At 40.8% G+C, this 13198-nt stretch overlaps 1 protein-coding gene across 1 annotated transcript in view; it reads left to right on the plus strand.

Annotated features, from left to right (window-relative positions):
* Positions 1 to 13198, plus strand: part of smc3 (structural maintenance of chromosomes 3) — a 32847-nt gene that overhangs the window by 18266 nt on the left and 1383 nt on the right. Inside the window, exons 20-28 of the mRNA XM_028595852.1 lie at positions 422 to 573; positions 759 to 917; positions 2618 to 2725; positions 3067 to 3175; positions 4174 to 4421; positions 7905 to 8117; positions 10812 to 11003; positions 11718 to 11895; positions 12332 to 12438. Of these exons, the coding sequence (XP_028451653.1) occupies positions 422 to 573; positions 759 to 917; positions 2618 to 2725; positions 3067 to 3175; positions 4174 to 4421; positions 7905 to 8117; positions 10812 to 11003; positions 11718 to 11895; positions 12332 to 12438 (1466 nt within the window). The remainder of the gene's footprint in view (positions 1 to 421; positions 574 to 758; positions 918 to 2617; positions 2726 to 3066; positions 3176 to 4173; positions 4422 to 7904; positions 8118 to 10811; positions 11004 to 11717; positions 11896 to 12331; positions 12439 to 13198) is intronic.

Here is a 13198-nt window from a genome sequence, read left to right on the forward strand (position 1 = left end):
TTTTATTTTCTGCTGCTTCTGTTTTTGGTTAATTTGTGGATAATGCTTTTTTGTCCTACGGAGTGGAAGAACAGTATGTAGTGTGAGTCATGCAAAAGGCAACTGCAATGTGCACCCATTCTTCATATATCTTTACAATCAACAATTTTGTCATCCTGATTGTTCATACTGTCATTTTATTATGTTGATCTTTTCTGTCCATGCCACATCTATTGCTTGACTGAGGTTCCTTCCTTTTTTTTTTTTTCCCCTCATTAAAGTCACTCGCCCTATCAGCCAACTACTCAAGAGACCTCTTGTAACAAGGCTATATAAAAATATTGACTTGACTCGCACTCCTAGGCAGTGCAAGAAGTAATGCAAATGAAAATGCTCTTCCATAATAAAAATTGTCTGATACTTCCTTAATCCCTGCCTCCACGCATTAACAATGAGATTGACCAACTGATGAACCAAATGCAGCAGATCGAGACACAGCAGAGGAAGTTCAAGGCATCCAGAGACAGTATTCTGTCAGAGATGAAGATGCTGAAGGAGAAGAGGCAGCAGTCAGAGAAGACATTCATGCCCAAGGTGATCATATACTGATGTTGTCACGATATCATCATTTAAGCTTATATACTAGCCCAGAGTTCAAGGTCACTAAGACCTAAACAAATTGAATATTCTTTGTTGCATATTCTATGACGGGTTCAGCCTGTTCCCAGCTCAGTCTGTATGTGCTATCCACTGATGTCTGACTCTTCCTTCCTGTACAGCAACGCAGTCTCCAGAGTCTGGAGGCCAGCCTCCATGCGATGGAGTCCACCAGGGAGTCACTGAAGGCCGAGCTCGGTACAGATCTGCTCTCTCAGCTTAGCCTGGAGGACCAGAGGCGTGTCGATGACCTCAACGATGAGATTCGTCAACTCCAGCAGGTCAGCAGGAGGATTGGACAGAGACGTATGATCTGTGTCTATTGTTCTATGCAGGATCTTTCAAATAACCAACCGTCGCAGGGATTTCTGTTCCTGGTATAGATTTGTAGCCTCGTGAGACCGTCCTGATCTCGCGAGCTCCAGTTTTCCACTCGCAGATCAGTCTGGCATCTTGAGGCAGAGAAAATTTGGAGCCGTTAGCCAAACGACCGGGCCAATCAGCGTTGGTTTTGAGGTGGGTTAGGTGGTGATAGACCGATGGTTTATCCAATCAGCTAACCAGTATTATCAGCCAGCGGTAGCCCTAATTCTGTTAGCTGCTCGCTAATGCTTTTTTTTTTCCTGGATCCTTCTTTTGGAATATGGTCCGGGAACCTGAAATGGTGCCTTTTATTCCTAAATTCTCGTTACACAAATGGCAAATATCCTTTACCGACATGTTGCTTGCATGCTGAGCTTACGAGCTATGCTTTGCCTGCAGCAGCAGGGGCGGGCTTGTGGTTGTATTTTCATACGCTTCGTGGATCTGATTGGTTGATTTGGCCCGTCTATCACCAAATTAGGTGATAGACAGATGGTTCGTTCAATCAAATAACCAGTATTCCGCCCCTTCCCAAAAGTTCTCCAACGGAAAGTTCCCAGATGGATATGCCGAGCAAATGCGAAGCAATCCATCTGGCGGAGTCAGGTTAATAGATTTGTCTTGGATCAGTAAAACACTAAAAAATTGTTTTGTACCGAAGCGGTCAGATATATTAGATTTGATATTGGAATGTCTGACCTCTCAATTATTGGAGCAACAATAACCTACAATGTTTGTTTCAGCCATAATGTGGGACATTGATTTGAAGGATCATTTGGTTCAGAAACCTTTTTAGAAAAGCACTGTGTAGCTAAACTAGTGGATGCATACGCACCCCTCTACCTGCTTATATGTAGTTCAGAGAATCAGCGGTTACCTACATTTTTGTTGTTTTTCTGTTTCCCCTCCCTCTCCGCCTTCTGTTAATGTATTCAAATGACCTGACTGAGGTGAGAGTAGCAGGCAGCATCTGTGTGTGGGTTGTTCCTGTGATCCAGTGTTGACCCCTCCTTCTCTTTCACTGCCAGCTGCTCTCAGCTCTCACCTCAATGAACTCACAGCCATTCTCCCTATCGTTGTGCAACATCTCCGCCCCCACAACATGGAGCCTTTCATGTTTGGTTCTGCAGTGTTGGCGGTTGTCAAGTTATATTGGTTGCGACATAAGACTTTGTTAGGAGTTATTGTTAATATGGCATTTGCCTGGACTTAAGTGAACGCACACACAGAGGGGTTTGTTTACCATTTTGGGGCAAAGACTGCATGTACGAGCGTCCTTGTTCACAAATAACTACCCAGAGACTGCTTATACACAATTTTAAGCAACCGCTTTATTCAGTGTTGTGTGAGAAGTGGATATTGTTGTCACATTATAGCAATCTGTATAAGATGTCAAAGGCAGATATTATTTCACTTAACATTACTCCCATTTCTAGCTCTCTAATTGCACATTCGATGTGTCAGATTTCTTCCATCTAAAACATGGAGCAAGATAAAACTTAGTTAAACATGTTTACATATGGAGTTAACTGAAAATATACCAATGTCTTGTTTTGTCTGCATTTGGCAAAGAGTAACTATTTGTATTTTGTGTGTTGATCTCTCTATCCACCCACAGGACAACAGACAGTTGTTGAACGAGAGGATTAAGCTGGAAGGCATAATGACCAGAGTGGAAACGTATCTCAACGAGAACTTACGAAAGCGTCTTGACCAAGTGGAGCAGGTACGCTGTCCCTTTTAAACTCCCTTGAATTATTCATATGTTAGTCATACATCTCATAGTAAGGCTCTGCATACAGAATCATTTTTCCATAGGGTATTGTAAAATTTATGTTAAGTGCTCTTTGGTTCTTTTTTGTTGTTCTTAAATCCAATTATACATACTTGTATGCAGAACCAACAAGTTCAAAGGTTTTGTTTGCAGCTGTTGGATGATTCAATGAATGTAATGTGCTGATTAAAATGGAGTCTTGGATTCAATGCTTTCATTCATACAAGTCAGAGGTGTTTGAATTTGTATGACCCTCTTTTTTTTTTTATGTGACCTAATTTGCATTGACACAGGAGCTAAATGAGCTGCGAGAGACTGAGGGAGGCACAGTGCTCACAGCCACAACATCTGAGCTGGACGGCATCAACAAACGTGTCAAAGAGACTTTGGCACGATCAGAAGGTACGCATTGTACCAAAGACACAACACTGGGCTATTGAGAGTAGCCTAAACTTTAGATAAGCAGTTCAAAAAGCACACACACTTTTCCCTCAGGACCCTTAAACAAAATATAATTCTGATAATTCATCCAGATCATCACACACATACACATGTACACTAATACTTATGGATATAAATGGATATCAAGATGCATTAAGTGGCAGATATGATGATTTTTTGGATTGTATAATTGATTTAAGCAGCCTTTTTAATGCAGTACTCGTCACTACTTGACAGCCATATATATCATTAGGTATATTTCCAAGCAGCTAACAAAGATTTTCACTGTCTGATATAAGTAATCTTAACTGATTAAATATCTATTGAACACAAAAGTTGCTGTCACTGAGGAATCTAAATTCAGAAACTGTCCTCACTGGGTTGCTACCACCAGCAGATGGGGAGAATCGCTGTGATGTGATCGACTCACAATGTGGATAATATGTTGTTCCAGAGAGTGCCTGGCTGTTGTATGAATGTTCTCGTGGTGCTATGACACTGGTTGCTGAATATAATTGTTTTTTATGGGTTCATATTTAATCATTGTCACTAAGTAAAGACATATTCACTGCATGACCTTATTCTTAAGTAGGCATTATATTAAATCCTTTGTTCTTAAATCTTTGCATGCCAATTTTCCATTTATGATTCATTAAACAATCAGTATTTTCTTTTGTCTCTCTCTTAACAAGGTGGGAGAAATAGCCTCCATGTTAGCAGGTTGTTGATGATGGTTGTAAAGCCAAATGGAGTAGTTGTGGCCACTGAATGAAGATGAAACCCATGTATTTAGTTCATGCAACAGTCTACTTTTGAAAAGTTAATTTCAGTAACTTTTAGAAGGCTGTGACAGTATTTATAATTTTCTGAGCCATGGATTAATGTACTCAGGTCTCATTTGGAATGAAACCATCTCTATTGCTGCACAACCTTACCGCCACCTCCAATGTCTTTCCCAGATCTGGATTCTCTGGTCGACAAGACAGAGGGGGAGATCAAGGACCACATAAAGAGCATGGACCGCTGGAAGAACATTGAGAAGGAGCAGAATGATGCCATCAACCACGACACCAAGGAGCTGGAGAAGATGACTAACAGGCAGGGCATGCTGCTCAAGAAGAAGGAGGAGTGCATGAAGAAGATCAGAGAGCTTGGCTCGCTACCTCAGGAGGCCTTTGAGAAGTACCAGACCCTCACACTCAAACAGGTACACACACACACACTCTCTCTCTCACACACACACTCTCACTCACACACACTCTCACACACACACACACACACAAACAAACACACATACACACACACACATAATTTTGTCTTAAAGGTGCAATATGTAATACTGACAGCTAGTGTTTAAAATAGTGACTGCAGTACAAATTCAAAATACTGGAGTCGTCTCCCCCGACCCCTTCTCCCCAGACTCGAAGTTCACGGAGGTTGCCAGGCTGAGACTGCAGCATCCAACAATGTTGCTAGACGCTTGTCTCACATAGCCAGACATTACTTCACAGTACAGCGGAGTAGCTAACGTTAGATGCTGGCTATATTGAAAGTCATAAAAGTCCATGCTCACGGGGAGCTCTGTAGCCAACTGACAGACACACTTTTCCGGCTTAGAATTACGGTAGGAACCACTAAAAAAAACCACAACCTCACCGTCCTCTCCACCCGACAGACACACTTCCTTGGCTTAGAATTACGGTGAGAACCGCTAAAAATACCACTACCTTGCTGTCCTCTTCACCCGACTGAACACACTTTATTGGCTTAGAATTACGGCAACAATCGCTAAACACACTGCTAACTCACGGTCCTCTCCTCCCGATTTACAGCCCCCCTCTCCTGGCTTTAACTAACTCACCGCTGTCGGCTACGGCCGCTGAACAGGCTTCACGTTGTAAACAGCCGTGGCCCGCTTGCCTGGTCCTCTAGTAACGTTAGCAGGGTTAGCATGGCGGCGTTAGCCAGGACCAGTCAGGATCACTTTACTGGCTATGTCTCCCATTTTTTTTTGCGAGTAACCAATTTGGGTACTCTAGCTATATAATTCAATGTGAGTACACGAATGTTGAAATGACATAAAATGCCCGTCCCTTGTAGTCGTGATAAATTAGCATGAAGCTAATGCTTACCCTTTGGAGGAAATTAGCCAACTCTGCGTCCTTTTGGGCTCTAAAGGTGCTGACACACCAAGCAGACGGCCGACCGTTGACAGAAAAGCCAGTCGAGATGATCAGTCTCCTCGTGTTGGTCCAAAAAGTGCCACAGAACACACCAAAGAGACGAGACAAGACATAATACGCCTCCATAACAGCAGGCGGCGCTAATCTGTATTGTTGCCCAAGAAATGAAAACGGCAGCTGATTGGACGAATGCATCACATTTCTCCGGTTTTTCTCTGGAAATTCAAAGCCAGACTGTCATGGCGGCCGTTCAGAATACGATCTCATATTGTACTAAAATAGTTCACTGAAACATGTTTCTGAAAACATTTTAAGCGAGAAATAAGCCATGCACTTGCTGAATCTGTCTTCATTTCAGATCAACAAAGGTCAGTTTAAAAGATTTTCGTCAGATTTTGAGACCTCATTCCCCTCGCCATTTCCGGGTGAGTCCCGACTGCCCTGCCGCCGACCGAACATGTCAGGTCGGCCAAAATGAACGCTGACAGCCCCCCAGACTGACGACGGCACGGAACACACCGAACAAACTCTAGTCACCGACCTCGCCAGACTGTCCAACGGCCGATAATCTCCTTGGTGTGTCAGCACCTTAAGCTGTCTCCATCTTTCAAATACAACTCTGATATTTACCCGGGGTTTGTTACGTCTCTGGTCACGCAACTGTTAGAAACATGCCGTTTTATTTAGGTCGGGTAGAATTTTTTTCATTGATCCTGTTCATTTGTTTGCTGTTTTCATGGCTGGACTGACATTACAGCTGTAGCGCTCTGGGTTTACGTTTTTACAGGTATATCTGGCAACCCGGCTTGGCTGTCAAACTGGGCAGTTAGTAACAACACACAGGCCAAAACACAAACAAATAACGTCAAGGAACGGAAATTTCAGAAGGAGAAAATACTGGCATTAGCGTTGTCAGAAAAGATAGTTTTAACTTAGCATGTTTCCTTAACATCTGATGACGCAATGGGGTCATTTTTGGATTTATTACAGCAAATGTATTACGTATTGGACCTTTAAAATAATAGTCAGGTGCCTGTATGCTTTCAATTGAATATTTTAGGTAACAAAGTAGGAAATTAGTATTCAAGACTGCAAGGAAAGACTGTCTGATTGTCCCCAGACAGTCTTTCCTTGCTGAGATATGAGCTTTTTTATAACACAGTCACTTGAGCAGTTGTTGCTAAAAAAAATAGTACTTAAATACTGTAGTACAAATACTTCACATCGACACTAAAGATATAACCGCAGCAGCGCTAACTATAACTATGAAGATCTAATTTTTCTGTGCATCCAATCCTACTAGCTTATTAGTGTGCGGACATACACACAAGGATAGAGTCAGATCTCCTGAGGAATAAGACCCAAGGCCATCATATCCCACCCACTCACCAGTGACTAAGACACTAGATAGTGCTCGGTCTCTGATTTTCTTTCAGCCAGCTGCTTCTGGGAGCACAGACTCTGAGTTGAGTGAACTTGGCTGCATCTTTAATAAGTGTCTGAGTGTGTGTGTGTGTCTGTGTATTTGTCTGTGTATGTGTCTGTGTATGTGTGTGTCATCTTCCCGACTTGACAATGCTGAAAATAGCCTCACACTGTCTGATAAACACTCCACATAGTTAATCGCTCTCCACAGGACACGGACTGCTCGGGGGCAAGATGGTGCCGTTGATTGCAGAAGTGGATTACAAGGCCAAGTAATAATGGCACTTGCTCGTGTTCCCTCGGTCATTAGTGATTCAGTTGGATAAATTTATAGTTTGAGAGTTTGTAGAGTGCATGCCATTTTTGATCCAGGCAAAGCTGCTTCCTAATCAGGTCATCTTCAGATATTAATAGAATCTGGCAGCAAACTTTTAAATACTTGTACTGAAATGAATAATGGATCTGAATTCATGTCCTTGTTTAAAGTCTAAAAGTGCACACTCTTAATACTAGCGGGATACAGCTCACTGTCTAGCTTTGCAAAACTTGTGTCCGTCAAGATGATACACAGGTTTGTTGGCATAATTCTGCTTGCATATTTCCATGTGGAAAAGAAATCCCTAAAAAAATAATCAAATCATTTCTGCAAAATTTGCTGGCAGTGTAGGTGTAATAATAGCAAAAATGCTAAATGAAAAGTTTTCAAAACGTTAGATAAGAATCTTTTAATTCAAGCAGGCATGCATTTTTCCTACACTGCCTCTCAATGTATATATCTTAAAACATTAAATCATTAACTTAAGAATCTTAATCTTAGGGTTTTATAGTATATTTAAAACCTCTTTACCAAGAATAATAAAAAGGGACAAATGATGTAAAAAACAGTGACTAATCTGGCGAAGAATGGAAGAAATTAAACAGCAATCCTTCTTCTTCTTCTTCTTCTTCTTCTTCTTCTTCAGACCCACATTACAGACAAGGCTCTGAAAACAAGCACGTTTTGAGAGGTATTTTAAACATACAAGCATGATTTACGTTAAAGTTAATAACAATTCAATCTTTCCTTTTTTCCTGTCCGACAGTTGTTCCGAAAACTGGAGCAGTGCAACACAGAGCTGAAGAAGTACAGTCATGTCAACAAGAAAGCTCTGGACCAGTTTGTCAACTTCTCTGAGCAAAAGGAAAAGCTAATCAAGCGTCAGGATGAGTTGGATCGTGGCTACAAATCTATCATGGAGCTCATGAATGTTCTGGAGCTGCGCAAGTATGAGGCCATTCAGCTCACCTTCAAACAGGTACGTGGCGCGCCAGAACAGACTGTTCAAAGTGTCCAGATGGGTGCATACATCCATTGACACACAAGTCTGTCATATATCAGTCAGCTAATGGGTACTCATTGGTTAACATGACAAGACAAGCCTGGTTTTGCAGGACCACCAATGTAGCCTGTAGGTGGCTTATTAAATATTTCTCAGACATGCATGTTTTTAATCCCCTTGGCTGTGGCCAACAGTGGCGCTCTGGCATAAGATATAAGAGTCAATGCAATCCTGTATATTTATAGAATATGGCCCTAGAGTTAGATTGGGCAATATTATACCAGTGTAGAGAATTAGTGGCAGTTTTGCCAGTCAGCATCTTCAAGTGATCCAAATGTTGCAGAAAATATGAATGAACAAATCATTACTAAACACACACTACTACTATAGTGTGTGTGTGTGTATGTATGTATGTATATATATATATATATATATATATGTATGTATGTATGTATGTATGTATGTATGTATGTATGTATGTATGTATGTATGTATGTATGTATGTATGTATGTATGTATGTATGTATGTATGTATGTATGTATGTATGTATGTATGTATGTATGTATGTATGTATGTATGTATATATATATATATATATATATATATATATATATATATATAATTTCAGCTGTTCAAACACTGCCACCATGAAAATAGAACAGTATAGCAGTTTTAACATTTTATTTGTATTTTTAAAAAATTCAAATTTTTAGCAATCTGATAAATTATTCCACTTAAAGGGGTGATAGAATGCAAAACCGATTTTACCCTGTCATAGTTGAATAACGACAGTTCGGTGGGTAAATAGGACATACATAGAATCTCAAAGTCCCACTGACACCCCTTTACTATGAACATTTCATATTTTGAAACTGCCGCTGAAAACGGGCGAATCCCAACAAAGCTGGAAGTTGACGTCAACCTCCCAAAAACCGGAACCTTTGTCCATGGGTGTATTAAGAGAACGGTCACGCCCCAACATTTACATAGGTTACACAACTGACCTGAGATCAGGTAGTCTTCTGAATCTAGCTAGGTCACGCAGATCTCTGCTATTCCATTACAAAATTCACTTCTGAAACTTTTTTATGCGAGAAATCAACTATGTAAGGCTCAAATATGGGCCGTTTTACAAAAATGGATGGCTAATTGCAAATTTTGTCCGACTGTGTGTCGGAGTTCAGCGCCGGTGCTGCCTGTGTTGTTGCCTCGCCGCCTGGCCTGCCTTCCTTCACACACCCCGGCCTGCTCTGAGGTACTTGGAGCTCCGTCACAACCGGCAGCCCACAGCACTCCATACCCGCTCAAAGTCACCGGTTTTAGGATAATGGACTACTAAACGCTGGTGCTCTGACAGAGCTCCAGGGACTGCAGCTCCCCTCTTCCTGCTAGCTAAATGCCCGGTGTGTGTGAGTGAGAGCACGGTCAGCGAGCTTGTTACGCCAGCAATCTGTTACCACAGGTTCCAGTTAATCTTTTAATGTGTGTAATTATAATGTGTTGAGTTATTTAAACAAACGATTGGGGAAATAAACGCCGCTTGTCCGCGAGTCTCATTGATAGAGCCTGCGGCTGGATGTAGCTCAATGAATGAGAGCAAGCTCCTCCTAGAATTCCTCTGAAATTCACAAATATTCATTAACTTGAAATCGGACACTGTGTTAGCTTTATAAGACATTTAGGGAGATCTTGTATAAGTGGCGTGATGAAATTCAAACTGTAAATATACAGAAATTACGCCAGAAATGAAGCTAACTATCCGTGATTTGTAGCTAGCTACACATAGCTAGGGTTGAAGGGACAGTCATAGCTAACGAAACCCCCACTGTTCACAAAAATTCATTAACTTGAAATCGGACACAGTTGTTAGCTTTATAAGACCTTTAGGGAGATGTTGTATAAGTGGCGTGACAAAATTCAAACTGTAAATATAGCTAGTTATGCTGACAGCCAGCTAAGATTAACTGGAACTGTGGTAAGAGATTGCTGGTGTAACAAGCTCGCTGACCGCGCTATCACTCTCACACACGGGCCATTTAGCTCGCAGGAAGAGGGGAGCTGCAGGCCGGGGTCTATGGAGGAAGGCCGGCCGTGCAGCGAGGCAGCAACACAGGCAGCACCGGCAGCTGAACTCCAACACACAGTCTTACCAAATTTGCAATAAGCCATCAATTTTCGTAAAACGTCCCATATTTGAGCTTTATATAGTTGATTTCTCGCTTAGAAAAGTCTCAGAAGTGAATTTAATAACGTAATAGCCCGACAAACAATGTATAACTTTGCAATGAGACCTGCTGTCGAGTCTCCCATGTGTTTCTATGTAGTTTGCTCAAACCAATCAGCGCGTAGCTCATTCTGAATATTCATGAGCATACCATATTTGGAAGAAAAGCTCTTGTTCCAAATTGAACCATATTCACAGGGTAGTTAAGGGCCTAATAAAATACCATTCGGGCAATTTTCAGCCCAACCAATGTTACATACCCCATTAGGAGACCTTAAGGAACAGTGTAAAATACCCTATATAATCATTCTATCACTCCTTTAATATTTATTCTCATAGTTGTACTTTTAGAAAAGAATATTTTGCTTCAACCTCACATTTTCTAATCTGACAAATATGACTCATTTCACTTTGGTCCTCTTCTTGCCATGTTTTTTTCCCTCAGGTGTCAAAGAACTTCAGTGAGGTTTTCCAGAAGCTGGTGCCAGGTGGCAAAGCTACGTTGGTGATGAAGAAGGGTGATGCTGAAGGCAGCCAGTCTCAAGATGAAGGAGAGGGTGGTGCAGACAGTGAGAGGGGCTCCGGTTCACAGAGCAGCGTTCCTTCAGTGGACCAGTTCACTGGAGTCGGCATCAGGGTAAGAGTCTTCTTATTCATTTGATCCCTTTTGATTGAGAGTGCTTTCCCCTTTTATAACAGTAATTCAACATGTACAGCAATTTCTTACACAAAGTATTATTACATGTTTTTAAATCCAAGTCAAATGTGTTGAAATGACAATATCTCTTTGATTTAGTTTTTAAACTATATTTAAAGGTGTATTTTCTATAACTGTAAGGCAGTTGTAATGTAAAATGGTAAGAAAATGTAGAAAGGTGAGCTCTCTGGTGCATTTCTTCTTCCTTTTTTTATTATTATTCACATTATATATTGTAATTCACACATTCAGACTGAACTACGGTAAGCATTGCAAGGGTATAACATTGTCCTAGTTTATGAGAGTCTCCTTGAGGTGTTGTCTGGAAACATGTGAATGTGTATTTCTGGACTATCAAGCCTGATACATCGTTACAAAGCAGGACCAAGGTGAAGTTAGTCATGCGATGAGTAATACCCGATTCTCTTCACTCTAAATATATCTGTTATTATTAAATCTGTCAAAACAGCACAGAAGCATTCTGTTTATCGGTTTGGTCATCCAAAGCAGAATATAATAATAATAATAATAATAATAATAATAATAATAATAATAATAATAATAATAATAAAAGCATTAAGTAAAAATAACAAATCTCTCTCTCTGCGTGTTTCTGCCTCGTGTCTAACAACCACCCTCCCCTGTCCCGTGTAGGTGTCGTTCACAGGGAAGCAGGGTGAGATGAGAGAGATGCAGCAGCTGTCTGGAGGTCAGAAGTCTCTGGTGGCTCTGGCACTGATATTTGCCATCCAAAAGTGTGACCCCGCTCCTTTCTACCTGTTTGATGAGATCGACCAAGCCCTCGACGCCCAGCACAGGAAGGCTGTCTCAGGTAAAGTGCCAGTTTAGATATATGCAGAGAGGGAATTAAGTGAATGTCATACGTATGATGGAAAAACATCCAACATGCTAATGCACATTCGTGTTGACATTTCACAACGCACTAATTAAACACTAATGCACAAGTTTCAGTTTCGTTATTCTCTGTATTGTGGTATTTTTAAATGCATAGCATAATAAAGGCTTGTTAGTTGTATAGCCTATTGTGAGCCTGTAGTCTTTTGAGAAAGGGGTTTGTGTAGCATACGTACAGTGTAATACAGAAGTTTTTGAAATTTTCCTTTTTTTAATAATGAAAATTAGTTTATCAAAGTTGCCAGTGAGCAATATGCTACCTCATTCCCCAGCAAGATGATTTTGTCTGTCTTTGACACAAAATGTAAGAAAGTCAAAATCACTTTTCTTTTTGTATTACACGTCAATATCAGACATGATCGTTGAGCTGGCAGGCCACGCCCAGTTCATCACCACGACCTTCAGGCCTGAGCTGCTCGAGTCCGCGGACAAGTTCTACGGTGTCAAATTCAGAAACAAGGTGAGTCTTCTGCTAAAGGGCAGGATTTGTCCACTTGTCCACAAGGATCATTCAAGTTTCAATTTTATGTGTACGTGTAGGATTGTAAAGCTTTAGTGCATAACTTTTTGATATTAATGAACATCTGTTACATTCAAGCCATTGCCAGATGAGTTGCTACAAAGCTAATTAAGACTATCGGCTCCACACAACTCTCTCTGTATTTCTCAGTCTGGCTATTTTGAGAAGATTGTGGCGTCTGGTGACTTTTTCTGTGCAGAAGCTCAAGTGAAGATAATTACCTCTTCTGAAGAGTCCATCATGCTTGTATCGTGGGGCGACAGAAACTACACACTATAGCTTTAACAGTGCTACATTAAAAGTACAACATAACTTTTTTTTTTTTTTTTTTTTTTTTTTTTTGCAGATTTTGCTGCAGCAACATAAAGCAAAACCTATCTAGCTGAGCATGAAAAACTCTTCAGGATGTACAAGTGCAAAATGTAATGGTAGTGAAGAATATATTAGAAATGAATAAATATCCCATTTATCCTGTACAAAACTATGAACCTTTTGAGGAGAATTCATGAGGACTTGTTGATGCCATGCTGGTTATTTGTTTTATATTTAGGTGAGGGTTTAGTGTTTGTCATGACTGTGTAACCACAGCCTGCTACACCTTATGCTTTTATGCCATTGGAACTCCAGTTTTGTTCAAAAACCATATTGTTCCATTAGCTGTCCGCAGCTGACATGATCCGTGCCATGTTCCTAAAGATAC

Source organism: Perca flavescens, chromosome 2, assembly GCF_004354835.1.
Source record: "Perca flavescens isolate YP-PL-M2 chromosome 2, PFLA_1.0, whole genome shotgun sequence".
Classification (NCBI taxonomy): Eukaryota; Metazoa; Chordata; class Actinopteri; order Perciformes; family Percidae; genus Perca; species Perca flavescens.